The sequence below is a fragment of the Muntiacus reevesi genome, chromosome 6 (genome assembly GCF_963930625.1).
Source record: "Muntiacus reevesi chromosome 6, mMunRee1.1, whole genome shotgun sequence".
Classification (NCBI taxonomy): domain Eukaryota; kingdom Metazoa; phylum Chordata; class Mammalia; order Artiodactyla; family Cervidae; genus Muntiacus; species Muntiacus reevesi.
The window spans coordinates 107,426,115-107,453,423 of record NC_089254.1 but is presented as its reverse complement, the minus strand read 5'-3'; the positions used below and the strand labels follow the sequence as shown (position 1 = coordinate 107,453,423).

The following is a 27,309-nucleotide window of genomic DNA, read 5'->3' as shown; positions in this document are numbered from 1 at the left end:
GGTGTGTGTGTGGTGTGTGTGTGGTGTGTGTGTGTGGTGTGTGTGTGGTGTGTTGTGTGTGGTGTGTGTGTGTGTGTGTGTGTGTGTGGTGTGTATGTGTGGTGTGTGGTGTGTGGTGTGTATGTGTGGTGTGTGGTGTGTGGTGTGTGTGTGGTGTGTGTGTGTATGTGTGTGTGGTGTGGTGTGTGTGTGTGTGGTGTGTATGTGTGTGTGTGTGTGGTGTGTGTGTGTGTGGTGTGTATGTATGTGTGGTGTGGTGTGTGTGTGGGGGGGGTGTGTGTATGTGTGTGTGGTGTGGTGTGTGTGTATGCGTGTGGTGTGTATGTGGGTGTGTGTGTGGTGTGTGTGTATGCGTGTGGTGTGTGTGTGTGGTGTGTGTATGTATGTGTGGTGTGTTGTGTGTGTGGTGTGTGTGTGTGTGTGTGGTGTGTGTGTATGTGTGTGTGTGTGTGTGTGTGGTGTGTGTATGTATGTGTGGTGTGTTTTGTGTGTGTGTGTGTGTGTGGTGTGTGTGTGTGGTGTGTATGTGTGGTGTGTGTGGTGTGTGTATGTGTGTGTGGTGTGTGTGTGTGGTGTGTATGTGTGGTGTGTATGTGTGTGTGTGTGTGTGTGTGGTGTGTGTGTGTGTGGTGTGTGTGTGTGTGTGTGTGGTGTGTGTGTGGTGTGTGTATGTGTGTGTGGTGTGTTGTGTGTGGTGTGTGTGTGTGTGTGTGTGTGTGGTGTGTATGTGTGGTGTGTGGTGTGTGGTGTGTGTGTGTGTGTGTGTGTGTGTGTGTGTGGTGTGTGTGTGTGTGTGGTGTGTGTGTGTGTATGTGTGTGTGGTGTGTGTGTGTGTGTGGTGTGTGTGTGTGTGTGGTGTGTGTGTGGTGTGTGTATGTGTGTGTGGTGTGTTGTATGTGTGGTGTGTGTGTGTGTGTGTGTGTGGTGTGTATGTGTGGTGTGTGGTGTGTGGTGTGTGTGTGTGTGTGTGTGTGTGTGTGTGGTGTGTGTATGTGTGTGTGGTGTGTGTGTGTCCTGGAGTGGGTACCGCCTGCGATCGCTCCGGATGCTCGGGCGGTCTGGGTGAGCCCGCGGAGCAGGCGCGCCTCCAGACGTCCGGCGCGTCCCTGCTCAGCCCGAAGCTCACGACGGGCCTGCGAGCGGGGCGATCACAAGTGCGGATGCACGGGGCGACGCCGTCTGCTCCGATCCCTAACTCATTATTAAGCCGCTCGCTCTTTGCAGACGCTCCCTGCGCCTCCCCCGCTCGGGGCTGCAGCGGCGGCGCAGGCGCCGGGCCGAGCCGAGCGCCAAGCGGGGAGCGAGCGGCCGCGCTCCGGGCCGGGGTCCCGGGGGAGCAGGTGAGCGACCCGCGCCGCGCGATCCCCAGGCCCCTGGAGGAGACGCCGCCGGGCCGCGCTGCGCCGGCGCCCCGGCCTCCCCTGTTTGTCGGTGCCCGTCTTGCCTGTGTTGACATCACCCCTCCCTCCCTTGCCTGGCACCCCTCCTCCCCCACCCCGCCTGCTATCTCCTCTCCTCCCGCCTGCCTGGCATCGCTCGCCCCCCCCACGTCTGGCATCTCCCCCCGCCTTCCCTGGCCTGGCATCTCCCTGTCCTCCCCCCTCCCCCCGGCTGGCACCTCCCTTCTTTCCCCTGGCTGGCACCTCCCCTTACCTGGCAGCCGCCTTCTGCCTCTTCCTCCTCCTCTCCTTCTTTCCTGATCACCCCCCCACTCCTGACTCTCCCTCCCCTGCCGGGCACCTCCCCCACTCCCTTTCCTGCACCTCTTCTGTGCCTGGCAGACTCCCATCCCTCCCCTCGAATTCTCCCCGCTCCTCACCCCTGCCTGGCATCTTACCCCCCCCCAGTACCTCCCCATTTTCCCCTGTCTTTCCCCTCTTTCCCTTTGCCTGGCACCCTCCTGCCTGCTACCTTCCTCTCTTCCCCTGTGTCTGGCACCCACCCACCCCCCCCCCCATCGCCTGGCACTTCCCCATGCTGCTCCTGACTGGCACCCTCTGCCTCCTCCCCACCCCCTGCCTGGCACCTGCCCTCCTTCCCCAGCCTGACATCTCCCTTCCTGCCTACTGCCTGCCTGGCACCTTCCCTCTCTCCACTTGGCATCCTCCGGCCTGGACACCTGTCCCCCATTCAGATTGTCCCTCTGTTTCCCACCTTCCCGCAGGTCACCTCCTCCCAACCCTGGCCTGGCATCGTCTCCCCTCTTGGCATCGTCCTCATCTCATTGCCTCCCCTTCCTCCTCACCCTTCTGGCCAACACCACCTACACGTGATCCTCAACTGCTCTCAAGCCCCCCGCCCCGCCTCCGTACTTACCAAACTGCCCCCTACACCCCACCATCTGCCCGGGCTCTGACCCTCGCTCCCAACTGTCCTGCTCTTGCGTGGGAGTGAAGCCAGGAAAGCTGTGCCCACAGGGAGGGCTCAGTGTGAGCTGGGCGGAGTACAGAGCAGGTCAGCTCTACCTGCTGGCCACCCCCAGGATTCCCTTGGGATGGACCTGAGCTCCAGAAGGCATCCAGCTCCCATCCTGGCTCACGGTCCTCCTCTCCCTTCTGCCAAGTCTCCCCGATTGGCCTCCCTTGCCAGGGCCTGGGTTCTGCCTGCATCCTCTGCTCTCATCCTCCCAGCTCTGCCGGCGGGAGGACCTGGCCTCCGACAGCTTCCTGCTCTCACAGTGGTCCTTCCTGAACCCCCCCCCCCGGCGGGATGGCTCCCGCCCAGTGCACCTCCTGCCTTCCCCACACGTGAGGCCACCCTGTCGTCTTCCCCCGCCTCCTCCGGCCCACTGTGAGTCTGCTCTGTGCTCAGGGTCGGGGCCGCCCCTCCCACTGCCCTCTTCTTTCAGATCCTCCTCAGAATGGCCCTTGGTGCTGCAGGCACGGTAGGCTCTGGGCGCGGGCACCGAGGGGGCACTGGATGAGTCCCCCGCTGCAGGACCCTGCCACCTATGACCGCAGGCCTTCAGCACCCGCCCGCCGTGGTACAGGTAGGCTCTGCCTCCCCCACCAGCCCCGGAGCGGCTGGGCCTCTGCTCACACTCCACGGCCCCCTCTTTTCACTTCTGCCCCCATCTGGCCCCTGGCGGTGCCTCTTCTCATGCCCTGCAAGGGCCGGAGCCTCTGCCCAGACCCTGCTGCCAGCTCCCCCTACCCACAACCCCCCGTCTTGCTCGCTGTCCCTCACCTCTTGCTGCCCCTGGGCCCTGCCTCGCATGGCCGTTGGAGCCAGGGACACGTGAGCCTGAAGCCAAACTTTTGCTTCATGTGAAAATTGTCTGGGGGCTCTGGCTTGTTCCACTTCCTCCTCCTTCCTTCCACCTAGCTTGTGCCCAGACCCCTCCAGACACACACCTTTGTGCCCCTCACACCTGTGTGTGAGCGCTCACATGCACCCATAACACCCCACAAACACACACACTTTCTGCAGCCAAGGGGAACCTGCTGAGCTCTGGCACAACTTGGGCCCTGGAAACCTACCCCCAGACATGCTAGGGCGCACATCCACAAGCCTTCTGAGCTCCGGGCAGGGCTTTGTTCGGGGCAGGAGGGGTGATGGTGGCGTCCTGTTGTAGGGCGTCTGGTGGTGGCTAGTCCCGTGCTGACACGAGGCAGGCCCCGGGCTCAGGGGTGCTCTCCGGCCCATTGCACGTGAGCTGGATCCTCCTGAGCCTCCTCCCGGCAGCGAGGCAGAGAGGGGAACAGCCTGGCTAGTCCTGGGGTGGTGTCCCCGGTCCAGGAGGAAGCACTGAGGCACCGCATGGGAAGGCTGCCTGCTCCAGAGCCCGGACCATCCATGGGAGGGGGTTGGAGCCCGCCCATGGGGGTTGGAGCTGGGAGAGTCTGAGCTCTCCCAGCCCAGCCTCACCAGTGGGCATCACCTGGTAACAGGTTAGGTGCTGTCGGGGGCCCTGGAGGTGTAAGGGCCGGGTCCCCGCCCTCAGGCCAGCAGTCCAGCAGAGGGAGCAGACTCGGCTGGCCCACAGGAAGTGCCAGAACGGATGATTCAGGCCTCCAGGCTCAGAAGAAGGAGACATCAGGAAAACCTTAAGTAGGGCGATTTGAAGTGGGCTTTGGAGAACAGGGGCCTTCCCTGGTGGCTCAGCTGGTAAAGAATCTGCCTGCAATGCAGGAGACCTGGATTCGATCCCTGGATTGGGAAAACCCCCTGGAGAGGGGAAAGGCTACCCACTCCAGTATTTTGGCCTGGAGAATTCCATGGGCTGTATAGTCCATGGGGTCACAAAGAGTTGGACACGATTGAGCAACTTTCATTTTGGGAGAACAGGAAGGTGGGGTAGACTGGTGATGCGAGGGTAGGGGGTAGACCAAATAAAAGTGCTAGTCTCAGCTTCTCCTTCCTCAGAAGGGGCAGAGGAACTTGCTTTCCTGACTGGACTGCTCTGAAGTCCAAGGCAGTCCTGTCCCCTCTCTGCCCTGCACCCCTCTGGTAGGCTGTGCCTGGGGTGGTATGGGGCAGGGGGAGCCTGGCTGGCCCAGAGATGGAGCAGCAGTGGGTGGCAGAGAGACCATGACTTGGCGCCGGTCACCATGGAAACAGGTGCAGCTCATCAAGTCCCCCAGACAAAGGTTGACCCCCTATCCTGCAACCTAACCACCGCCAAGGTTAAAGGCTAATGTGTTCCTTAGCTTGTGGGACTGTAAAGCTGTGAGTTAGTGTACTAAATACATTCTTCCCAGGCAGCTCTGAAGCTCTCAGGCGTCTGAAGGTGGAAGCCAGGTCAAATGTGGGGCTGGTTGATGGGGAGGCAGCTAAGGTTCTCAGGTACCCCAGAGCCAGGCCTCCATGTGGTGAATCCTCGTGAATTGCAGCTGCTCTGGGGTGCACTGAGATAATCCCTTAGGGGGTCCCCAGCAGCAGTAGGTGGGTGTCCTGGGCTGTTCCAGGCCTTGCCCAGAGGACCAGAGGAGGTCACCTAGCTGAAGGGGTGGGTGGAGAGGAGGGGAGGCTTGAGAAGATCCCAGGGGGTCAGGAGGCTCTGGGAGCAGTGAGTGCACCTTAGTGACCCCTGGCCTCCGAGTGGCCCCAGTCATGCAGTGAATCAAGGGTTCAGTCTAAGACTCCTGGGGAGTTGGGCGCTCCGACCTCTCCACATGATGAAGGTGGTGAGGAATGAGGTGCTGTGGAGTTTCTGATGTTATATTTTGGAGCCCCCATTACCATAAAAAAAAATTGGGCTTCCCTTGTGGCTCATCTGGTAAAGAATCGGCCTGCAATGCAGGAGACCTGCGTTCGATCCCTGGGTTGGGAAGATCCCCTGGAGAAGGGAAAGGCTACCCACTGGAGAATTCCATGGTGGTCCATGGGGTCGCAAAGAGTCGGACACGACTGAACGACTTTCACTTCACTACCATAAAACCGGCCTTCATTCCGCTTGCACAGTTGCAGGCAGGGAGCCGGCTTTGACGCCCGGCTGCCTGGGCACGTGCTGTCATTTGGATGCTGACAGGCTTGTGCCAGTGTCTAGACGGTGTGAGGGGTGGGCAGGCGGGTTGGGCGTGCAGCAGCTGGAGCTGTCTTCACCCCAGATGCCCGCGGTATGATTGCAAGTGAGAGCTGGTTGTCAGTGAGTGTGAGCGGCAGAGGTAATGAGCTGAGGTGTCACCTGGGGAGGTGTCACGGGGGGATCCAGAGCCACAGACACTCAGGATGAGCACACAGGCCCCTTGATTTGGGCTGGATTCTGAGCCCTCTTGAATTGCTGCGCCAGAGGGTTCAACTGCTTCTGGGGGACACTCAGCTAAGGGTGACTGGGCGGCCATGGCTGTGTGGGACCTGCTGACCCCCAGTACCTCACAGGACGCCTGTGGGGACATGGCTGAGGGAGACTTTGCGGGGGCGGCCATGGCTGTGCGGGACCTGCTGACCCCCAGTACCTCACAGGACGCCTGTGGGGACATGGCTCAGGGAGACTTTGCGGGGCGGCCATGGCTGTGTGGGACCTGCTGACCCCCAGTACCTCACAGGGCGCCTGTGGGGACATGGCTGAGGGAGACTCTGTGGGGGCGGCCATGGCTGTGTGGGACCTGCTGATCCCCAGTACCTCACAGGGCGCCTGTGGGGACATGGCTGAGGGAGACTCTGTGGGGGCGGCCATGGCTGTGTGGGACCTGCTGACCCCCAGTACCTCACAGGACGCCTGTGGGGACATGGCTGAGGGAGACTCTGTGGGGGCGGCCATGGCTGTGTGGGACCTGCTGATCCCCAGTACCTCACAGGGCGCCTGTGGGGACATGGCTGAGGGAGACTCTGTGGGGGCGGCCATGGCTGTGTGGGACCTGCTGACCCCCAGTACCTCACAGGACGCCTGTGGGGACATGGCTGAGGGAGACTCTGTGGGGGCGGCCATGGCTGTGTGGGACACCCTCAGCCCGGTCTCGATCCACTTCCTCAGCTGTGAAACCCATTTCTCTGTGACCTGAACTCACTTCCAGGAAATGTGAGAAACCATCTCAGGAGCCTGTGGCCGTCCGTGCCTTTACTGGAATGTAACAAACTTGGATCATCTCCCGTGTCGGCCTTCTTTCCAGACGGAAGAACGTTCTGGGGCTTGGAGTGAGGAGCAGTACGCTATGAGGGGCAGGCAGGGGAGAGGCAGGCGGGAAAGATGTACTCGCCTCATTCCAAGAGAGCTTGAGGTGGTCTGCAAAGACGCACAGAATGAGGGGCCCGGGGCAGAGGACCGCAGGGCAGGGAGGGGATGCTGCGGCCCAGGGTGAGGTGAGTGGGAGGAGGCCTGGTGTTACAGGGCAGTGTTAAGACACTTGTAACAGGGCAAGTGTGAGCAGTGACACTTGCCTGTAAGACAAAAACCTAACCATTTGCCCCCAAAGACTGTGACTTCTGGCCCAGAGACCCCAAGAAGTGTCTCCCATGAGGTGACGTGAGGGGAATCCTGTGTGACAGTTTTAGCGACATCCTCAACAATTCCACAGCAGTTTCCTCGGGCGCAGCCGAGGGCTGACAGAACATCGCATGGCCGTATAAGTACTGCTGACTGTGCTCAATCCAAAGATAAAATTTAGAGCAACTGTAAGAATGCACTGCCTGTTAGTATTTACAACAAAGTTTCCAATGTATGTCAGGCAGCAGGGAAGTTTATTTAAAATCAGGAATCAAGTACAGAGTCACATTCTTGGGGAAGGGGATTATCCTCATAGGAAAATAAAGATCGCCATCAGTTCATCTGCCTGCAATGCAGGAGACCCGGGTTCAACTCCTGCGTCGGGAAGATCCCCTGGAGAAGGAAATGGCACCCCACTCCAGTAGTCTTGCCTGGAGAGTCCCATGGACAGAGGAGCCTGGCGGGCTACAGTCCATGGGGTCACGAGTTGACACGACTTAGCGCCTAAATCACTACCACCATCAGTACGTGTGCCCGGCAGGTGAGCCTGGGTATGGGGAGGGACCAGTCACACACCCTTACCCCTAGATCCTGAACCCTCTGAGGGCTAGACACAGATGCCAGGGATTTAGCAACTCTTTGGCAGAGAATGCTGGATTGCATCGTTGAAAGCATCGTTTGAGTCTTGACTTAAATACCACTTCTTCAAGGGGCACTCTCTCCCCACTTGAGGTGTAAAGTTCCACCTTCTTATGTCTTAAGCGTACATCCTAAGTAGCTTCAGTCATGTCTGACTCTTTCCAACCCTATGGACTGCAGCCTGCAGGCTCTTGTTCAGAATAGTGCTGGGAAAAAACAAACAAAAAAACCCCACAAAAAACTATGTGTTTTTTATGGTCATGCAGCTTGGGGGATCTTAGTTCCCCGACTAAGGGTTGAACCTGGGCCACAGCAGTGAACAGCTCAGAGTCCTAACCATTGGGCAGCCAGGGAATTCTCATTTTCTTGAACGAATGAGCAGATGAGTAAGGCAGTAGGAGAGAGCAGGTGGCCCTGAGAGCTGATGCTAAAGAAGCCTGAGATCCCTCTGCGCTGTTGACCCCGCCCTCTCTAGACGCCCACAACCCAAGGGTGGGCCTCTCCAGCCTGGCCATCTTGACCGCGGACACCGGAGCTGCTCCGTGGACCAGGTGTTCTTGGCCCACACTGGGGCCGTCCCTCGCTGATAGGACCTGTTCACCGTGATCCAGGAAAGCCACCCCCTCTTCAGTTGTTCTTGTGGTGAGGGAGACTCTTCCTTCCTCTCACCTTGGTCTTGCCCTTGGAGTGACAGAGGATGGACGCCTTTTCTGCTTCCATGACAGGCCTCTTTAGAGATTGAACTCTGCCTTCTGCTTCCGTGACATCTGACCACCTCCAGCCACTCATAGGCAATTCTCCCACAGGCCCTGCGTCTGCTCTGGGGAACATCCAGCCCTGGTCTCTTCAGACAGTCCCTACCTGGGGGCCTGTGCCGGCTGCTCGGACCTTGGCACCCACTGGGAGAGCAGCACGCACAGGCTTCGGGGTCCCCAAACCTTAGAGATTGAACTCTGCCCTGTCCCTGCCCAGGCCGACCTGGGCAGAGGCACTTAGCTCTCAGCATCTGCTGGTAAGACGCCTGGAAAGGTTCAGTGCGATGCTGCGGACTGAGCTCTCTGCTCAAGGCCTGCATGCCCTGGCTGGCCTCGGCACTCGTCACCGCTGGGTTAAAACGTGATGCTGGGCACTGTGCCTGCTCCAGGTGTTGTCTGCAGACCCCAGGGCCCTGGTGTGGCGACCCGTGTCTCCCTAGATTCCAGCCTGCTGTGCTTCCCGTCACTGTTGTCCTGGAGTCGGTGAGAAGCCCCAGGGACTTTCCGCACCCACTCCAGCGAGAAGGGCATCTCCAGGCCCGGTTCTGAGAGCTCAGGTGCGGTTACCTTGTCAGCCTCCGCCATCTCTCCAGCAGCATCTGGCCGTCCAGCTGGATGAAATGTTTAGGAGGCCTGCCTTCTTGGCCTTTCATGACGTTTTTTAGTTGGAAAAAAAAAAAGTGAGGTGGGAGAGCTCAGGAGAGAGGGCCCTGTGGTCCTCTTTCTGTCCTGGGCTTGAGAACAGATTCCTTCCTGTCTCCTGTCTCCACAGCTGAATCAACAGCGCGGGCCCAGGTGGGTGGGCTCGGAGGAGGCGATGCCGGCTCGGGGGAGGCTCCTGCCAGTGGGGGCTGCCCCAGTAGGGAGGGAGGCTGACCTTCCCCCCTTCTGCAAATCCCACTCCCTGCTGCCCCCACCGGCAGGAAGCACCATGTGCTTTTGCTTTTTCTTGCCTCAGTTTCCCCTCTGAGCCCCAATTTTATCACCCCTTCCCCTATTTTGGTGGCTCAGATGGTAAAGAACCTGCCTGCAGTGCAGGAGACCCGGGGTTCGATACTGGGTCGGGGAAGATTCCTCCCGGAGAAGGGAATGGCAACTCACTCCAGTATTCTTGCCTGAAGAATCCCATGGACAGAGGAGCCTGGGGGTGGGCTAAGTCCTTGGGGTCCCTAACAGTCGGACATGACTGAACGACTCACGCTTTAGCTTTTTCCTTCACCCCCATTCTACCCAGGTCTGTTCCTTCAGGAGAAAACTCAGTCTTAGAGAATATGCTCCCTGGGGGGTGGACAGCCCTCACTTTCTTCGTAGCACCTGAGGCCCAGTGCTGAGACTTCAGGAAGAGGTAGTCGGGGAAGCAGGCTGGGGTCAGACTAGGGCAGCCAGTGTAGACCGAGGGCTTATTGCGGTTTGCAGACTCTCCCATGGCTTAACTGATTTATCTTCACCACAACACTGTGAATTAAATATGGTTGTCACCACTTTTAAGATGGAAAACTGAGGTACACAGAGGCTAGGGAGCATCCCAGTGGTCAGGGAAGAGTCCCAGCTGGGGTCTGTCTACTGCATCCTCAGAAGGGCCATGACCCAAACCGCAGCCCCGAAAGGGCAAAGCAGCCAGCCATTTATATGTGACCCCTTTCACCCCAGCTCTGAGGCCGGGTTCAAAGGCTAGTTGTCATGGTCTACAAGATCCACTCTACTTCCCATTGATTGCTGGGTCTCTAGGGACATGGGCTTCCCATGTGGTGCTAGTGGTAAAAAATCCACCTGTAAGGCAGGAGATGCCAGTTCAGATCCCTGGGTCAGGAAGATCCCCTGGAGGAGGAAATGGCAACCTACTCCATATTGTTGCCTGGAGAATCCCATGGACAGAGGAGCCTGGCAGGCTCATGAAGTCACAGTTCATGGGGTCACAGAGTTGGACATGACTGAGCGTGCATGCACATGCGTGCCCTAGGGGCGTGAGCGACTCAACCAAGCCCTAAAATAGGGAACAGCGTGTTGTGGATTGCAGAGCTTGCACCCCTTCAGAAAGAGAGCCCCTCAACTCCATCTGTGTTGCCAGATTTCCAGTGTTTTGAGAGATTCCGAGAATCTGGCTTTTTATATGAAAGCTTCCCAGTTTTAAGGTTTTCTAAAAGTGTTTGAGATGCACTGTGGGCTGAGTGAAGCCTGTCTGGCTCTCCCAGCTTGCAGCATCCACCTTGAGCTTTCCTTACCCCATCACCTGTCACCTGTCATCTCTTCTAACCTTCAGGCCCTGAACCCTACATTGGTGTTTCTAAGGGGGCTCCGGTCTGAGACACACGGCACGAAGGGTTGCTGTCACTTTAGGCGGCCTCCTGTCATCAGTGAATCAGAAACAAAACGCAGAGTCTTGTCAAACACTCAAGGACCCTCTCCCAGGCAGAGACGCATTATTCATCAGTTCTCAGGGATGTGCTGCTGATGGGAAGGGCCGGGGGCCTTGGAGATGCTCCCTGTCAACTTGTCCATGTTGTAAACCCAAAGCAGGGGATGCTGGGGGAATTCAGGATGCTTGTGACAACCAACGGGGGTGGGGGAGCAGTCAGATGGTGAGCGGAAGAGAACGTTGACCTTGAGATCAGGACATGGGCATTTGAGCCCCTGCCGGCTGTCTGGCACTGAGTCGACCATTAAGCTGTGTTACTCATCTTTAAAATGAGTATACTAATAGAGGCTTCCCTCATAGCTCAGTTGGTAAAGAATCCGCCTGCGATGCAGTAGACCTGGGTTCAATTCCTGGGTCGGGAAGATCCCCTGAAGAAGGGATAGGCTACCCACTCCAATCTTCTTGGACTTCCCTTATGGCTCAGCTGGTAAAGAATCTGCCTGCAATGTGGAAGTCCTGGGTTCGATCCCTGGATTGGGAAGATCCTCTGGAGAAGGGAAAGGCTACCCACTCCAGTATTCTGGCCTGGAGAATTCCATGGGCTGTATAGTCCATGGGGTCTCAAAGAGTCAGACTCGACTGAGTGACTTTCATTTTCACTTTTCACTAATAGTATACCTATTCACCAATGGCTCAGCAGGTAAAATCTGCTGCAATGCAGGAGACATGAGTTTGATTACTGGATCAGGAAGATCCCCCGGAGAAGGAAATAGCAACCCACTCCAGTATTCTTGCCTGAAAAATGTCATGGACAGAGAAGCCAGGTGGGCTACAGTCCAGTGGGTCACAAAAGCCAAACTTAATTTCCTGGGATGTTGAAAGAACCAAATTAAATCAGGAATATTGAACCGTTTTATCGGCTGTTAAGCTCCATAAAGATTCATGTGTTCATTTGGAGGCATTTGACAAAGTTTCTCCCAGTAGCTTGAGTATAACACACACAGGTGGCCTGAATGCAGTGTGCTAGTGAATATTTACAACTGGCTTTTGACAGGGAGGGAAGGGGGAGCTGAAATCTGATTTGTATCATCTGCTAATTTCCGTGGTATAAATACTCCTACTGGAGCTGATTTTAGACTACCAACATGACACTCCGGCACATCACTGGGTATTACTCTGATTGAGTAAATTTGCTGCCAGCTGAAGGCTAAGCCTAAAGGGTGTAGATCATTTGGAGAGAGGACTTGTCTCGTGCCTTTTTCAGTATGTTCCATAAAGACTTGGATGAAGAGAGAAGGTCCCACTCACTGGATTTATGAATGGTGCTCAACTGGCAAGGGAGGGAAATATATTGGATGAGAGAATTGAGATCCAAAAGCTCTCGAGCTGGGATAACCAGTTAATTCTTACAAGAGGAATATCCTTGAGTCCAAAAAGGCAATTTTACAAGTATGGGATGGGGAGATATGTTTTGTCACAAAGTAGAAAGGGAGTCAAGTTTTTAATTGACAGGAAATTCGGTACAAGCCCAAAGTGGGGTGGGTGTTTACCAGAGAGTGCTACGTTGTGAACAGTGAGGACTTCCTTCAATCCTCTGTGACCTAGAGATGATTTTCGCATATGTCCTCTTGTTTCTGTTTTCCTACTCACACTAACGCGATGAGAGAGGGGAGACAATGCTGAACCCATCTTAGAGATGAAGAGACTGAGGCTAGAGAGCTTGGCCCTTTGTTCTCCTGTCAACAGGCGGTGGAATGAAGACTCAGACTCAGGTCTTCCGGCCCCCCAGGTCCTGCCCTGTGTTGTGCTCATAAGCACATCGTTCTTTTTTTTCCCCTTCTTATTGGAGTAGAATTGATTGATAATATATTGTTAATTTCTGCTGAACAGCAAACTGATTCAGTTATACATATATACACGTCCTTTTGTTTTTTGGCCTCACACATGGCTTGCTTACTTCTTGGACCAAGGGTTGACCTCGGACCCTTGGCAGTGAGAGTGCAGAATCTTAACCACTAGACCGCCAGGGAACTCCCATCTTTTTCATATACTTTCCTATTATGATTTATCCCAGGATATTGAACGTAGTGCCCTGTGCTATTCAGTAGGACCTTGTTGTTTATATAAGCACACTATTCTGAGCACCTTGCGTTCCGTGGCTTCAGGCAAACCAGAGGCAGTGAGGGGAGCGGCTGGGGTGGGGTGGGGGGTGGCATGGAGCCCAAGCAATAGGGAGGAGCAGTGTTGAAAGGATAAGTTTGCTAGACCTGCCATGACCAAGTGCCAGACTGGGCGGCGTTGACAATGGAAATGCATTCTCTCACAGTTCTGGAGGTTGGAAGCCCCAGACATGGGCAGGGCTGGTTCCCTCTGAGGGCTGTGAGAGAAGGCTGGGCTCCAGACCTCTCTCCGTGGGGGGTAGGCCACCGCCTTCCACCTGTGTCTCCTCACGTTGTCTTCTCTGTGTCTGTCTGTCTCTGTCGTGACCTCCCCAGTTTTATAACACCAGCCATATTGGATTAGGGACACCTTCGTGACCCACCTCATTCTAACTTGGTCACCGTCTTAGAGACCCTATCTCTAAAGATGGCGTTCTGAGGTCCTGGGGTTAGGTCTCCAGCAAAGGAACTGGGTGGAGGGAGGGGACGCCATTTACCCACAAGAGGGGACTCTGAGAGCTGCCTTCAGAAGGTGGGGGTGGTTTAGTCGCTCAGTCGTGTCTGACTCTTTGCGATCCCATGGACTGTCCTGCCAGGCCCCTCTGTCCATGGGATTCTCCAGGCAAGAATACTGGAGTGGGTAGCCTTTCCCTGCTCCAAGGGATCCCCCCAACCCAGGGACTGAACCCGCATCTCCTGTGTTGCAGGCAGATTCTTTACCAACTGAGCCCTCAGGGAAGCCCCTTCAGAAGGTGGCGTCCTGTCTTATAAGGGAGATAATGAGTGCTGGGTGGCCAGAACCTCCAGGAGGTGACCTGGGTCACACCCACCACAGGAGGAACCAGGGCCCCGAGGGACAGTTTGACTTGCTGCCACCACGGACTCCCTTGGGCCTCTGGGCCGCCAGACACCAGTTCCGCACCTGGCTCTAGGTTTCCCCACGTGGGAACACGCGGAGGTGGCGGAAGGCCTGCAGCGGTTCTTTTCCACAGATAAGTGGGCAGTCAGTCTCCCTGGCTCAGCGGTACCCACACAGCCCGTCCTCGGGCAGCTCTGCACTGCTCAGCCCTGGTGCCCCTGGTGTCTCCTCCAGGGTTTGGGTGCAGCTCCCAGAAACTCACAGATTTCACCATCACCCCGGGGCCTGGCTCGGCTGCTGGCAGCCCCACCACTGCCACAAGTGCCAGCCGCCCCAGCAGGCCACAGTCCCTCCAAGGAGGACGCTCTTGGGGGCGTTTGCTGATCTTTTCTGCAAGGAAGCCTGGAGCTCTGGGGTAGGGCGGACTGGCCCTCTGCTCCTCCCTCCTCATGTTGCAGCTTTGGCTGTCCGGGGGCAGGAGCTGCCATGCGCTTCTCTGACTCCTGGGCTGTCCACGCCTTCAGCCCCATCCGTCCATCCCCACTCAGTCCTCAAACTCAGAGTCCTGGGGGGCCGAGGCTGTGTCCAGTGTGTGAGTCAATGGCACCTCATACAAGATGTCACATAGTGGGGGCTCATTGGACACACGAAGGGGCCAGCAGCGGAGGGGCAGGGGTCGGGGACTTGCGGGGAGGCCCTGTGTGTCCTTCAGATGCCTCCAGCAGCAGCTCCCAAACCTCAGCTTCCCTGGACCCGACAGGCGGCCTTATGGGTCCTTCTCGGGTTTCCTTCCAGTTGATTCACTACTCGTGGTGGCTTCTCAATGTCTTCCTTTCCCTCCTTCCCTGCAGCCCCTCCCCTAACCACTTTCTACATGGGCTTCTAATGTAAGACCCACCTTGTGTACTAATGGTCATTCTTCAATCCAAGAAGCTTCCAGTGGTTTGGGTAGAACCCAGACTTCCCTGTGGCTCCCGAGCCACTGTGAATAATTGCCTGGCTGACCCCTCATGGTTACCGTCCATGGGACTCCTGATGGCCCACCGCTGAGGGGCTCTGAGGGCCCCTGTCTTCAGCAGTCCCCTAGCTGGGGGGTGGTTAGCAGCAGGACCCAGAGGCAGCAGGATCCAGTGGCCGAGCCCGCAGGGTCCCGCAGGCTTACTAGCCAGAGCTAGTAATAGCAGGCGATTCATTAAGAGTTCACTCTTCACCAGATGCTGTGCTGGTCTGCCCAGGTATACGACCTCGTTTTAATCCTCACATCCACCATGAGTTAGGTGAAGGGCTCCATGTCTTGCTGCCGGGGAAAATGAGGCTCAGACTGGTCAAGTGACTTGTACTTATTTATAGTCATGCAGAGGCTGAGCCAGGCATGAACCCAAGACTGTCTGATTCTAGAGTCGTGGTTCTCAACCCTGGGCAGTTTCACTCTCCAGGAACAAAGAACAGTGTCTAGAGGTGGGGAGAGGAGCGTACTGGTAGAATTTATTGGATAGAGGCTGGAGATGCTCCTAACATCATACAATACACGACGGCCCCCACAGGAAAGCATTGTGTATGTATTAGTCACTCAGTCATGTCCAACTCTTTGCGACCCCATGGACTGCAGCCCACCAGGCTCCTCTGTCCATGGGATTCTGCAGACAAGAATACTGGAGTGAATAGCCATTCCCTTCTCCAGGGGATCTTCCCCACCCAGGGTTTGAACCTGCGTTGCCTGCCGTGAAGGTGGATTCTTTACCATCTGAGTCACCAGGGAAGCCACAGTAAAGCATTATCCAGCCCCTAAATGTCCACAGTGCCAGAGGTGAGAAACCCCGTTCTTGAGTCCAAGCTCAGAGCCGTCACACTATGGAGCCTGCAGAGACCTCACCCAGGGCAGTGGGTTCAGGGCCTGGGGGAGGACAGGACCCCAGAAGAGATGAAGCAATGGGCAGGGCAGTAAAGCCCCGTGGTCACAGCTCTGGCCCAGGAGAGCGACTTGCCGTGGCCCAGGCAAGTGGCCAGATCCGGAAGAAGGGCATGGGTCAGGGCAGGCCGAGGGACTGCCTGGAGGGGATTCACTATACAGGTGGGGGGTGAGGGCACCTGCTGGCCTTGTTACAAAGGTTTGCAGAAACCAGGAGTGATGGCCCAGTCATGTCCAGGCCCTGAGACCACCCACTCTGTCTCCCCCTGCCTGCTCCATGGTGGGGCTTCATGAGCAGCTGTTTGAGCCCCAGAGACCTCCAGGGTGTGCTGTGTGGGGACATGGAAGGGGCTGAGCCTGGCTTTGACCATGACATCCTTGATCACGGGCAGGCCTCCCAGACCATCGTCTCTCAATCCCACATACTTTTGCCTGGTTCCCCAAGAAACCTCAGGCCCTCTGCGCACAGATAGAGACTTCTGCCTTTTGCTTGGATCATTTCTCCTACCTTCTTAGACCAGATTGGACCCTCTGAGTTCTCCATACCCATGACCATTGAGTGGTATCAGGAAGGCAGGATGAGGTGGTGCTGGGGCTGCCTACAGCCTGTGGGCAGGTAACCACGTGTTCCCAAAGGAAACACCTGGGGTGATTCCTGCAGGATAGGGAGCCATCCCAACATAGTAGACCATATGCGTGGGTCCCACCCAGGAGTTCCACGGATACACACGTGTGTGTCCATCTGTCCATCCAGGAGATGCCCCTGAAGGGCGCGCTGATCCACCCACAGGAGTGAGGAGCCAGGGGCTTGTTCAGAATTTAACTAGGATTCATTTTTTTGGCTAAAAGGTAATTCATACACAGGAACCAATGCAACTTCTTCCAACACATTGACATGAATTTTAGACACCTTGATGGCTAGTTTTCTGGAATTTATATTCCCAGTGTTTGAAACATTCTGCTTGAGATTTTGGGAGAGTGCATTTTAAAAGATAATTGAGGGTAATTCAGCTCAAATGTGCAGGCCTCTGGGGATTTTGATTTCCTTCTTTAAAAAACAGGTGTTTGGGGAAGGTGGAGGGGCGTGTGTGTGTCTGTGTGTGTCCCCAGCAGGAAGGCTCTCCATGAGGGGACATCAGAGAGGCAGACTGAGGTGAAAGAGAGAAGCCAGGGAGGGACCTTGACCTTGGGAGACCCGGCCTGCAGTCCCAGTCCTAGAACAGCACAGCGGGTGTGGGCAGGTCACATGCCTTCTTTAGCGCCTCCTTTTCCTCATCTCTAGGATGGGAATCCCAGCCCCCACAGGTCAGTTTAGACCTGTCAGTTAGACCAGTTAATGAAAGTGCTTGAGCTGATGATGTTGCTATTAATCCTGCTAACACCAAGCACAGATTGTAACATCGCCCAGCATTTGGAAACACGCTGGAAATCCTGAGTAGACTTGGAGTGGGTTCTCATTACTCACACCTTTGAGATATTGGGGCTGCCCTGGTGGCTCAGACAGGGAAGAATCTGCCTGCAATGCAGGGGACCCCAGGTTCGATCCCTGGGTTGGGAAGATCCCCTGGAGAAGGGAATGGCTACCTACTCCAGTATTCTTGCCTGCAGAATTCCATGGAGCCTGGCAGGCTACAGTCCATGGGGTCGCAAGAGTCGGACAGGACTGAGCGCCTAACACCTGAGATGTTGGGGTCTCTGCCATGTGCCAGATACTTGGGGTTTATCCATACACAAGACATCAAGATCCCAGCCTTTGCGGAGCTTACATTCTAGTGGGGAAAAGAGAAGAGAAAGGCTAATGTACTAAATAAGTAGATGATGTAGGACCGACAAAGGTGTTCAGGACTTCGGAAAGAAACCCAGAAGGATGAAAGAAATAAGAATGTGCAAGGGGGAGGGAGATGGGGAAGGGAGGCCTCTAACAGGGTGGACAGAAGTGTACCGTTGAGAGGGGGGACATTCGAACAAGGACTTTAGAGAGGCAAAAATGTTAGCTGGAGGAAGCATTTTCCTGGTAGAGGGAACAGCAGGCTCCAAGCTTCAGGAGTGTCGAGGGCCTGGAGTTGAAGGGGGGCGGTGGAGGAGAAGGACACAGAGGGAGCAGGGAGGGGTGATGGGACTGGGTCCTGGGACCCCCAGGACCTGGCAATGAGATGGGGGTGAGTTTGTGGGGGCAGAAGTGATGCCATCTGACTCCCTTTCCTAAAGGATCACTCTGGTTATGTGTTGAGAATAGACCACTGGGGGCCAGGTTGGAAGCCACCTTATTCCACTGCTCATGGATTGGAGCGGGCTGGGAGCCATGGCGACGCGAGAAGCACTGAGTTCTGGATGCAGAGCCAACAAGACTTGCCTTCTGATTGGATGTGGGATGGGAGAAAAAGACAGGATTCCAGGATGTGTCCAGCTTGAGGGCCAGAGCAGTGGGAAGCAGGGTGAGGAGGGTGGGTAGCGAACCATGTTTGAGGTGTGAGAGCTGGAGTTTCGCTGTGGGCAAATGTATTCAAGATCCAGGTGGAACTGACAGTGTGTGAGTAGACACTGGAGTCTAAGAACTGGGGGAGAAAATGGGCTGGAGGAAAATTTGGGGAGCTGTCAACCTAAAGAAGGTATTTACAACTCTGAGACTGGGTGATGGGTGAGATCTCCAAGGAATGATTGTGGAGCAGGGAAGAGGACCACAGTGCGGGGCAGAAGTGCTGGAGCCACGGCCCGGAGTGTGCCAGACGGGGGACAGCAGCTCATATGCAGGGGGATGGCCGGGTTTAGGTGGGAGCACAGAGAACTCAGCTGCAGGAACCAGGGGAGCGATTGCTGGGAGGTGGGAGGATTTGGCAGGATCTCTGGAAGTTCTTCAGAAGCTTCTCTTTTCTCGGGGAAGTGAGAAGCAAGGGCATCAGCTGGGAGTAAGGAGGGGAAGGAGGGAAAAGATGTGGAAAACTCACATAGGGGACTGAGAGCGGGGAAGGACCTGATGGTTTAGGGACGGAGCGGGGCAGTGGGCAAGATGAGGCCAGCTGAATTCCGAGCTCTGAAAATGACAGTGGGACCAGGTCAGGGCAGTGGCGTGTGTTCTCCAGCCACATCAGGTCCTGGAGTGCAGGGGAGAAGTTGATAAAGCCGGTTTACCTCTTAAATAAGAACGCCAAGAGTATATGCAAGGGAAGTTAAAGTGGTAAAATTTATGTTATGTATGTTTTTTTGTTGTTCAGTCACTAAGTCATGTCGGATTCTGCAACCTCATGGACTGCAGCATGCCAGGCAGGTTTCCCTGTCCTTCACCATCTCCTGGAATTTGCTCAATCTCATGTCCATTGAGTCAGTGAAGCCATCCAACAGTCTCATCCTCTGTCATCCCCTTCTCCTTCTACCCTCAATCTTTCCCAGCATCAGGGTCTTTTCCAGTGAGTTGGCTCTTTGCATCAGATGGCCAGACTACTGGAGCTTCAGCTTCAGCATCAGTCCTTCCAATGAGTATGCAGGGTTGATTTCCTTTAGGATGGACTGGTTGGATCTCCTTGCAGTCCAAGGGACTCTCAAGAGTCTTCTCCAACACCACAGTTCGAAAGCATCAATTCTTGGGCGCTCAGCCTTCTTTATGGTCCAACTCTCACATCTGTACATGACTACTGGAAAAACCATAGCGGTATGTTTTACTATAGCTAAAAATAAGAAAGAGTAAGTGTAAGAGGGTGTGTTTGTAATGAGGGATGCAGGTCAGAGAAACAGACCAGTGGTTCCAGTGGCATCACAGGCTTTGGAGGTCGGGGAGCTGGACAGGGAGATGGTGGTCAGAGAGTGGGGTGCTTAAGCCTGAGATTGGTGGTGGGGCTGGAATGACAAGGACGCAAGAGGTGAAGCTGGCGTGAGTGACTGAGGGAGGGCAGAGGATCGCTGGAGGAGAGGCGGCTGAGGAACCCAGAGCCCTGACGTGTGGGAGGGACTGTCCATGAGAACCTGAGAAAGCAGCAGGAAGAGGTCAGGGGTGACAGAGGGAATGGCTGTGAGCCAGGAGCTAGGATGCTCCAGAAAAAAAGGCGCCATGGAGGTAAGATGCAAAGCCAGGGGTCTGGAAGCAGCCATAGCAAGGGGCAAGGAGGGTGCCTACCCCACCTGGAGGCTAGCGGCAAGGCGGGCTCGGGGAAAACCACTGCCCTGCACAGAAAGCTTCAGGGGGAGTGGTTCCTCAGTGGCTTCTGCCACAGAAGGCAAAACAGATGTTCACAGAAATGGCTGAGTGTGTTGGACACTTTCCTATGACAGACCACACAGAGAAGGACTTGGGAGATGGCTGTGGAAGAAGGGTGCACAGAGCCTTGTGGGGCCGAGGGTGCAGGAGTTGAGGGGAGTCTTGGCCTTTAAATGATGCTGGACACAGTGGGCACACGAAGGGCATTACGGCAGGAAGGCAGCCCCACCCCCCAGCCCAGGGGACACCAGGGCAGAGTGGCACCTTAGCGTTAAGAGGAGAGGGGGCCCTTTCAGACCCTGTGAGCAGGACTCACCCTTCCCTCCTAAAGGAGTTACAGAGGTCTGGAGACCGGGCCCTGGGTGACTCCCCTGGACATTTTATCTGTACATTCCACTGCCTGCTACCACTTGGGTTAATTTCCCAAAAAGTCCTTTAAGGAAGTATGGATGATTTTTTTTTTCTTTTTTTGGTATCAGTTTTCTTGACTCAGGTGATGTCTCCGGCCTCAGAATGCAGTGGTTCGCAGGACTCCCTCCAACCCCCTGGTCAGAGCCCCGTAGCAGCGCTTAGCTTCCTGGGGTGAGGGCTGGGGTGCTAGCCACCAGCACCTTCTCCTGGTGTCAGCTGTGGGACAAACAGGAGAGGAAATCAGAAGCGACGGATGGGGCCCCTGTCTGCCAAGAAAGAGGTGGGCCGGGGTGCCAGCAGGGCAGAGTGCTGGCTGCAGCCCCTTGGGGTGTGAGTGGGTCTCCCCAGGCTGTGCAGAGGTAGGCACCTACACCCCCACTCCCCAAGAAAGAGGGAGAAGCCCCCTTCTGCTTGGCGCCCTCTTCCTTTGGCCACTGAATCTACCCAGACAGACGGGTCCTGGAAGAAGATGAGTAGGGAGCAAGGATGGCTCTGTGGGACACCTACCTGCCGCTCCCCCCACCCCCGGCAGAGCTACGCCCTGGGTTGTATCCCCGAGGCTGTGGTAACTGGCTGGGGCAGTGATAGCACCCCTCGGGGTCCTGGAGAAACGCCACCCCACAGACCCACCCATCCTCACAGAATGGGTCCAGGCCAGTGTGACTTGCTTTTTGCTACAGGAAGTGGAAGTGTTAGTTGCTCGGTTATGTCCAACTCTTTGAGACCCCACGAACCATACCCGCCCCCCACCCCGCCCAGGCTTCTCTGTCCATGGGATTTCCCAGGCAAGAATACTGGAGTGGGTGGCCATTCCCTTCTCCAGGGGATCTTCCCAACCCGGGGATCAAACCCGCATCTCCTGCATCGCAGGCAGATTCTTTACCATTCTGAGCCACCAGGGAAGCCTGACCTGATTAATGGTGGCCCTGAGGGGAGTGAAGGAACACACCGTGAATCTCAGATGGGCCCTCCCTCTGAGCCCCAGAGGCCCAGGGAACAGGGAAGTACAGTGACTTGCCTAAGGTCACATGATGGTCTTAGCACCCTACTCTTTTCTCTTTTTTTTTTTTTTTTGCTTCTTTCTATCATATTTGTCTCTCTTGTGTGTGTTTGCAAAACCGATACAGAAAGACAAAGTCCCATGGAGATGGACAGCCCCTTTGGAGAGCAGCAGAGCAGGTCCTGGGCCCAGAAACATCCTCGCAGAAGAGAGGCTGCTCTGGCTTCAGAAGGGCTGGGGGGAGTAGCCAGGAGGAGGGGAAGGACTGTGTCTGCCATGCCCCTGGTCTGGTGTGCCAAGGTCCTACCTGCTGGCTGGAGGAAGCCCCTCACCAGAGGTGGGGCTTAAGCTGCCGACTCCTCTTGGCCCAGCCCTGGGGGACTGGGCCAGGCCCTGAGGTCTGGCCAGGGTTTCCTGGGGGCCTGGGACTTGGGCCGGGCAGGTCGGCTGGATCACAGCTGTCCCTCGGCCCCCCGGCATGCCCTGGTTTAGTGGCCAGTGGAGAAAGTGGAAGTTGGGTTTAGGGATGGGCCAGAAAAATCAGGGGTCCTCAGCCTGATCCAGTGGGCTCACTTCACATTCTCTGTCTCTCTCTCACACACGCACACGCACACACAGTCTGTGGGGGTAATTTCATGGCGCTAAGGAGACCTGCATTGCTGGGGATACGGGGACGGGGGAGGCGAAACGCGGTCTCCCCCTCCAGCCTGGCTTCCTTTGTTCCTCCCTTGCCGTCCTCCCTTCCCGATCGGCTTCCCTCCTCTCCTAGCCTCCTTCTTTCCATTCTGCCCCTCCTCCCCGTCCTGCCCCCTCCGCCCCACCCCCAGCCGTGTGCCCGCCGCGGGGACCCCCCGCGGAAGGCGGGAGGGTGGGACCCTCCGGGCTCCCCGGCCCAGCCTCGGTGGCCATCCTCCCGCCGGGAAGGAGTTAAAAGTCTCTCGGCCGCATCCCCCCCCACCCCCCAACGCCGCCTTTGAGTCCCGCAGCTAGGCCCTGGGCTGACCTTCACCGCGAGGGAGGCGGCAGTGCGCATGCCCGAGCCGGCTCCCGCCGCTGCCCGGCTCCCCGGGCGGGCGAGGGCGAGGGAGGGCGGCCGCGGGCCGGGCCGTGCCCACCCCACCCTCCCCCAGCGCCGGCCGCCCCCCCACCCGCGCTCGGGCGCCGTGGAGCGGGGGAGGCCGCCGAGCCCGTCCCGGCGGCCGCGGCGCATCTCTCAGCGCGCGCGGGGAGCGGCGCTTTCCCATTTGGTGCTGGTGGTGCTTCGGCGAGGGAAGGAGAGATGGGGGGACGGCAGGGGGGACTCCGGCTCCGGGCGGACACGCGCGCGGCCTGCCCGGAGCGCGGCCTGGGCCGATCGGCTGCGTCGAGCCGGGAAGGAGAGCGCCCTGCCCGCTGAAATCGGGGCCCTCCTGCCCACCGCGGGCAGGAAGCAGGAGCCGGCGGGCGGCGTGGCTCTTACTGAGCGCCCTTCTGGGGCTGAGCCCTGACGATCCTGGCCTTTGTGAGATGGGAGTCCTGGCCCCGGGACACCCACACTGGCGCCTCTGCTTTCTGGTCTGAAGGCAGCCCCCACCCCGGGGGTGGGGGCACACTTGGGGTCGCCCATGTAAAAGCAGTCTGCTGGTGAGGGCCTTGTGAGTGGGCAGAATTGTGATCGAGTTGTGCCTGTGTGTGCAAATTCATGTGACTCCTTGTTCCTCTGGCCTTTGCATTGGTGATTGCGCCCTGGGGGGACACGTATGCACTATATGTCTGCTGTCTCTGTGTGGGTAAGGATGCCTTCCAAAGAGGGGGACTGCAGGGCAAGGCCCTGGGCCTGGGGTGGCCCAGGAAGGTCTGTCGACATGAGTGACCCTCCCCTGAGTACCACCAGGATCCCTTCCTTATCCTGACCAACTCCTTCAGTCTCGCCCACCACCAAGACCAGCCCCTCACAAATGCCAAGTGTGCCCACTGTGCCCATCCACATCCTGTGCTGTCTTCTTCCCCCCCCCAAAGGCCTCCCGAAGAGTTGAGAGCTCCGAGCTTTACACAAAGCTAGAGGTGTCTGCCCTTGTCCCCGTCCCCCAGAACCTCCAAAGTGTCCCTGCTAGAAGGACCCACCGGGAGGTGGGGTGCCCTAGGTGACTCACACCTTCAGTTAAGAGGCAGAGGATGAGCTCTGTCCAGTGCCCCACTGGGCTCTGGGTGGTTGCAAGTGTTAGCAGACATTGGTTAGGTCTAGTCCCTGTGTGCCCGCATGGGAGGGACAATGAAGACCAGCCCCAGATTTCATGGGGCTGCAGCCTATTTGGAAAACCCTACATAACAACATATGAAACTCAGGGCACATGAGACATTAGTTAGCAAAGTGCCATTTCATGGCCAGGGTAGATGATAATGGGCATTCACAGAACAGAAAGATCTGTGCACGGAAGTGGAACCAAGGAAAGCTTCCTGGAGGAGGTGGGGCTCCAGATGGGCTTTAAGGTATGAATGTGATTGGGACAAGTAGAGAAGCATTTTCAGGGATTCCGGGCAAAAGAATAGCGGGAGCAGAGGCTTGGAGATGGGAATGAGCGAGGGGTTTTGGAAGTTAGCAGACAGACTGGAGAGATTACCTCCCCAGGTTACCAGCAGCCACCTTCGTGGCCAGTGGCAAACACCCTCCCGTCCCCACCCACCAGGACCCAGTATCTGTGTGTGTCTAGGGGAAGCCTGGGTAGAGGTGTGGTAGGAAGGGGCTCTCTAGGTCCCTGGTAAGGTAGAGGAGGAGCTGCCTGGACCACATGCCTTCTCTAGTCTTTCAGGGGATCGGCTGCGGGCACTGAAATGGACAGTGACAGCCAGAAGCACATGGGGGCCAAGGAAATCGGGCTGCAGGCAAAAAAAAGACTCCCTAGGAAGAGCCACTCCCTGGGTTTTTGGTCCCGACCTCTGACGAATTTTTGAAGGGTTGAGGGTCAGGACCCCTCTGAGTGTCACGCTGCGTCTTCAGGATCTAACCTCGAATAAAAATTTCCAGCAAATTCCCCAGGGCCCTGCCCCGCCCTCACCTGGGTACAGACAGTACAGCCCCAGGAGGCATAAACTTGACCCTTTCTGGTCCCAAAGCCCCTGGGGCGCTTCCTCCCGGAGGCGGGGAGAGGGGTGTGGCCTCTGGGGTATGGGCGGGGCCAGGGCTCCCAGCCTGGGGAGTCGCAGGGTTTGCCCCTCCTGTTTCCTGTCTCTCCTTCACCCCAGCTCTCTCCACACCACCCCTTCTGGGGCTCCCTCACGGACCCACCCCTACCCCTGCTTTCTTTGGGGTCCAGAGACTGGCCCTACCATACCCAGGGCCCGGCTCCTGCGGGTCCCCCGCCCCCGCCCCCACCCCCACCCCATTCCAAAGCTGTCAGGTCGCGCTGGCCTCCCCCTCCCCACCCATCCGTCCACCCCAGTTCCTTGCCTGCCCCCACGGTTTCCCTTCCCGTTCTCACGAGCCTGGCCCACCTCCCTCTCTCCGAAATTTCCCCTACTGCCCCGACTTTGTCACAGAGAGACAAAGACTCACATAGCCCGAAATAGACAGACACCCGGAGCGGGGAGACACAGACCGTGTCCAGCCACACACACGCGCCCGCGCTCGCGCGCGCGCGCACCGGAGGCTCCGGTGGAGGGAGGCACACAGAAGAGGCATTTATCTGTGCACGCACGTAAACATCCACACCCACGGCCGCCGGGGTGCAGACACACTCGGCGGTGAGACAAGGGCGCACACATCTGTGGACTGCGGGGCACACCGCCTCCGGGGCACACCCACCACGGCCGCCCGGTGCCGGAGAAAGGCCTCCTCCGGGCTCAACTCCCGCCCCCCCGCCCCACCACCACCCCCTCCACCCACCCCGGATTCCTTCCCAGCGAAATGTTTCCCTACTTGGCCTGCCAGGTCTCTGGGGAAAAGGGCCTCAGAAATGCGGCAGGAGCCACTTGGGGGCAAAGTTGGAACGGCCTGTTCCCGGCCTGTTCCCTGCCGGCGAATTCCCTAAGCGAGAAACTATTTGCGGCGAGAGAAGCCGGGTGGCCGGCGAGCCCCCCGGCCGCCTCCCCTTGCGTCCCCTCCCCGCGCCGCCGCCGCCGCCGCCGTCGCCTCCCCGCGGCCCTCGGGCGGCCTCGGGCAGGCGGCGCCGCTGCCCAGCGGCCCGGAGCCGCGCTGGCCGGCGAGCCTCGCCGCTTATCTGCGCTGTCTGGGCCCGGCGAGGCTTGGGAAAGGCAGGCTTCTCCGTCCCCGCCGAGTCAACAGGCGGACCCCGGGCCGCCGGACTATTTCTGTCTTATCAGTGCAGGAATGCGGCAGCCGCGGCGGCGGGCGGGCGGCGGCGGCGGCGGCGTGGGCCGTGGGCCGTCAGGGCAGCCCTGAAGGGGCCCCCTCCCCACTCCGCTCGAGTAGAAGTGTGAGAGAGCCCAGCAGGACTCAGAGGGGAGAGTTGGAGGAAAAAAAAAAAAGGCAGAAAAGGGAAAGAAAGAGCAAGAGAGAGAGAGAGAGAGAGTGAGAGGCGCCGCTGAGCCCACCCCGATGGCCGCGGACGAAGTTGCCGGAGGGGCGCGCAAAGCCACGAAAAGCAAACTTTTTGAGTTTCTGGTCCATGGGGTGGTGAGTGGGGGAAAAGTTAGCGGGGGAGGGCGAGCGAGCTGGCTCGGGCTGAATGGAGGGAAGGTCGGGAGGGGCCGGGAGGGGGCTCCCGCTCCCCACACACCCCACCCCACCCCTCTAGCGGGAGCGCCGCGGCCCAGCGGGCCCGGCCCCAGCCCCGTGCCGGCGCGCCCCGGGGGCGCCCGAACACGTCGTCAGGCGGCTTGGCCGGGGATGGGTGCCCCGGGGCGGGGAAGGCAGGCATTTGCATGGGTTCCTGTCCGGGGCTTGGGGGTGGAACTTGTGGACGGTCTCCCCCAAAGTGGGTGAGTGGGTGGGTCCCCTGGGGGGACAACCCGATGAGTTGTCTTCCCTTCTTTTCCTGGTGGGGCCCAGGTGCTACCCCTGCCCTGGGAGTGGGGGGTGGGGGGACTTGGCATCGCTGCGCTAGGCTGCTTGTTCATCCGTTGGGACAGTGTCTCCGGAGCAAGGAGCAGGTGACCCTGGCGGCCCTGTGAGCGGGAAGCTCTGGGGCTGAATCACCTTTGCATCCCCAGCCAGAGGGCTCTGGGGCTCTGCCCCTGGCCTCTGCCAATCAGGGCCAGAGAGAGGCCCTCTCTAGGGGCAGACCTCAGGTTAAGGGGTCTGAGGATCCCTTGGCAGCCTCCACCACCAGAAGCTGATGTCCTTAACGCCTCAAAGGTGTGAAGGAAGAGCTGGAGTCAGGGACGTGAGGCCTGAAGACCAAAGGGGCAGGTTTAGAAGGCCCACGCGGAGCCTGAGCGAGCCCATGGGGGCTGAGGGGGTGGGGACGGGCTGGAAAGGCTGTGGCATAGGAGAGGCAGAGGCTCCAGGACTTGGGACGGCCACTGGTGCTGAAGCTGGGCATAAAGGAAGCAGTCAGGTTTACTATGGCCAAATTTGGTTGTGACCCCAAGGAAGGCACATTCTCAGGAAGAGAGGCCAAAGCCCCTAAAATGTTGGCCCTTCGGGCAGGTCATCCATCTCTGGTGGCCAGCACAGCCTTCTAGGGGCTCCGGAGGCCTCCCTCTTGGGGCCTCCTTAGCAGATCAGTGAGTACCATCAGCCTCATTAAATGGGAGAGTAGCTGATGAGGAAAGGGGCTTTCCCAAAGCAGCCTGTCCTCCAGGCCCAGGGGTCTCGGGGCTAACTTCCAAGGGGTCCCCATGTTGGTCAGCCTCGTGACCAGTCCTGATCTTGCTGCGTGGGGTGTTCTTTAAAAAAGGCCCATTTAGGAGTGAGAGAGGCTATACACGTGGATTTTTTTTTAAGTCAACTCAGTGCTTCAGTTCTTGGGTGGCCTGAGCCGCACTCCCTGTGCCCTGTCTGTGCTGGCGGAGGCCTGGGCTCCATCCTGGGTCACCATCCTGGAGGTGTGAGTGACAGGGTCAGGTGGGGCGGGGGGAGGCAGACACATGGACAGGCAGGTCTCACTGCTGAGGCGGCGACGGGCAGAGACAGCTGGCTGGCTGGGGGTTAGGGTTAGACACAGCGCAGGACAGGAGGGACGGGGGGAGGAGGGGACAGTGAGAGGAGATTCACCAGGCTCAGGGGC

At 57.8% G+C, this 27,309-nt stretch overlaps 1 protein-coding gene across 2 annotated transcripts in view; it reads left to right on the top strand.

The window, feature by feature from the left end:
* The first annotated feature begins 1,246 nt into the window (after positions 1–1,246).
* Positions 1,247–27,309, top strand: part of SMARCD3 (SWI/SNF related, matrix associated, actin dependent regulator of chromatin, subfamily d, member 3) — a 33,676-nt gene continuing 7,613 nt past the window's right edge. The window contains exons 1-2 of one of the 2 annotated variants that reach the window (XM_065939476.1): positions 1,247–1,340; positions 2,849–2,989. In XM_065939476.1, the coding sequence (XP_065795548.1) occupies positions 2,951–2,989 (39 nt within the window). In that variant the 5' untranslated portion in view covers positions 1,247–1,340; positions 2,849–2,950. Of the gene's footprint in view, positions 1,341–2,848; positions 2,990–25,224; positions 25,755–27,309 lie in introns of those variants that run through there. The other variant, XM_065939475.1, reaches the window with a different exon arrangement.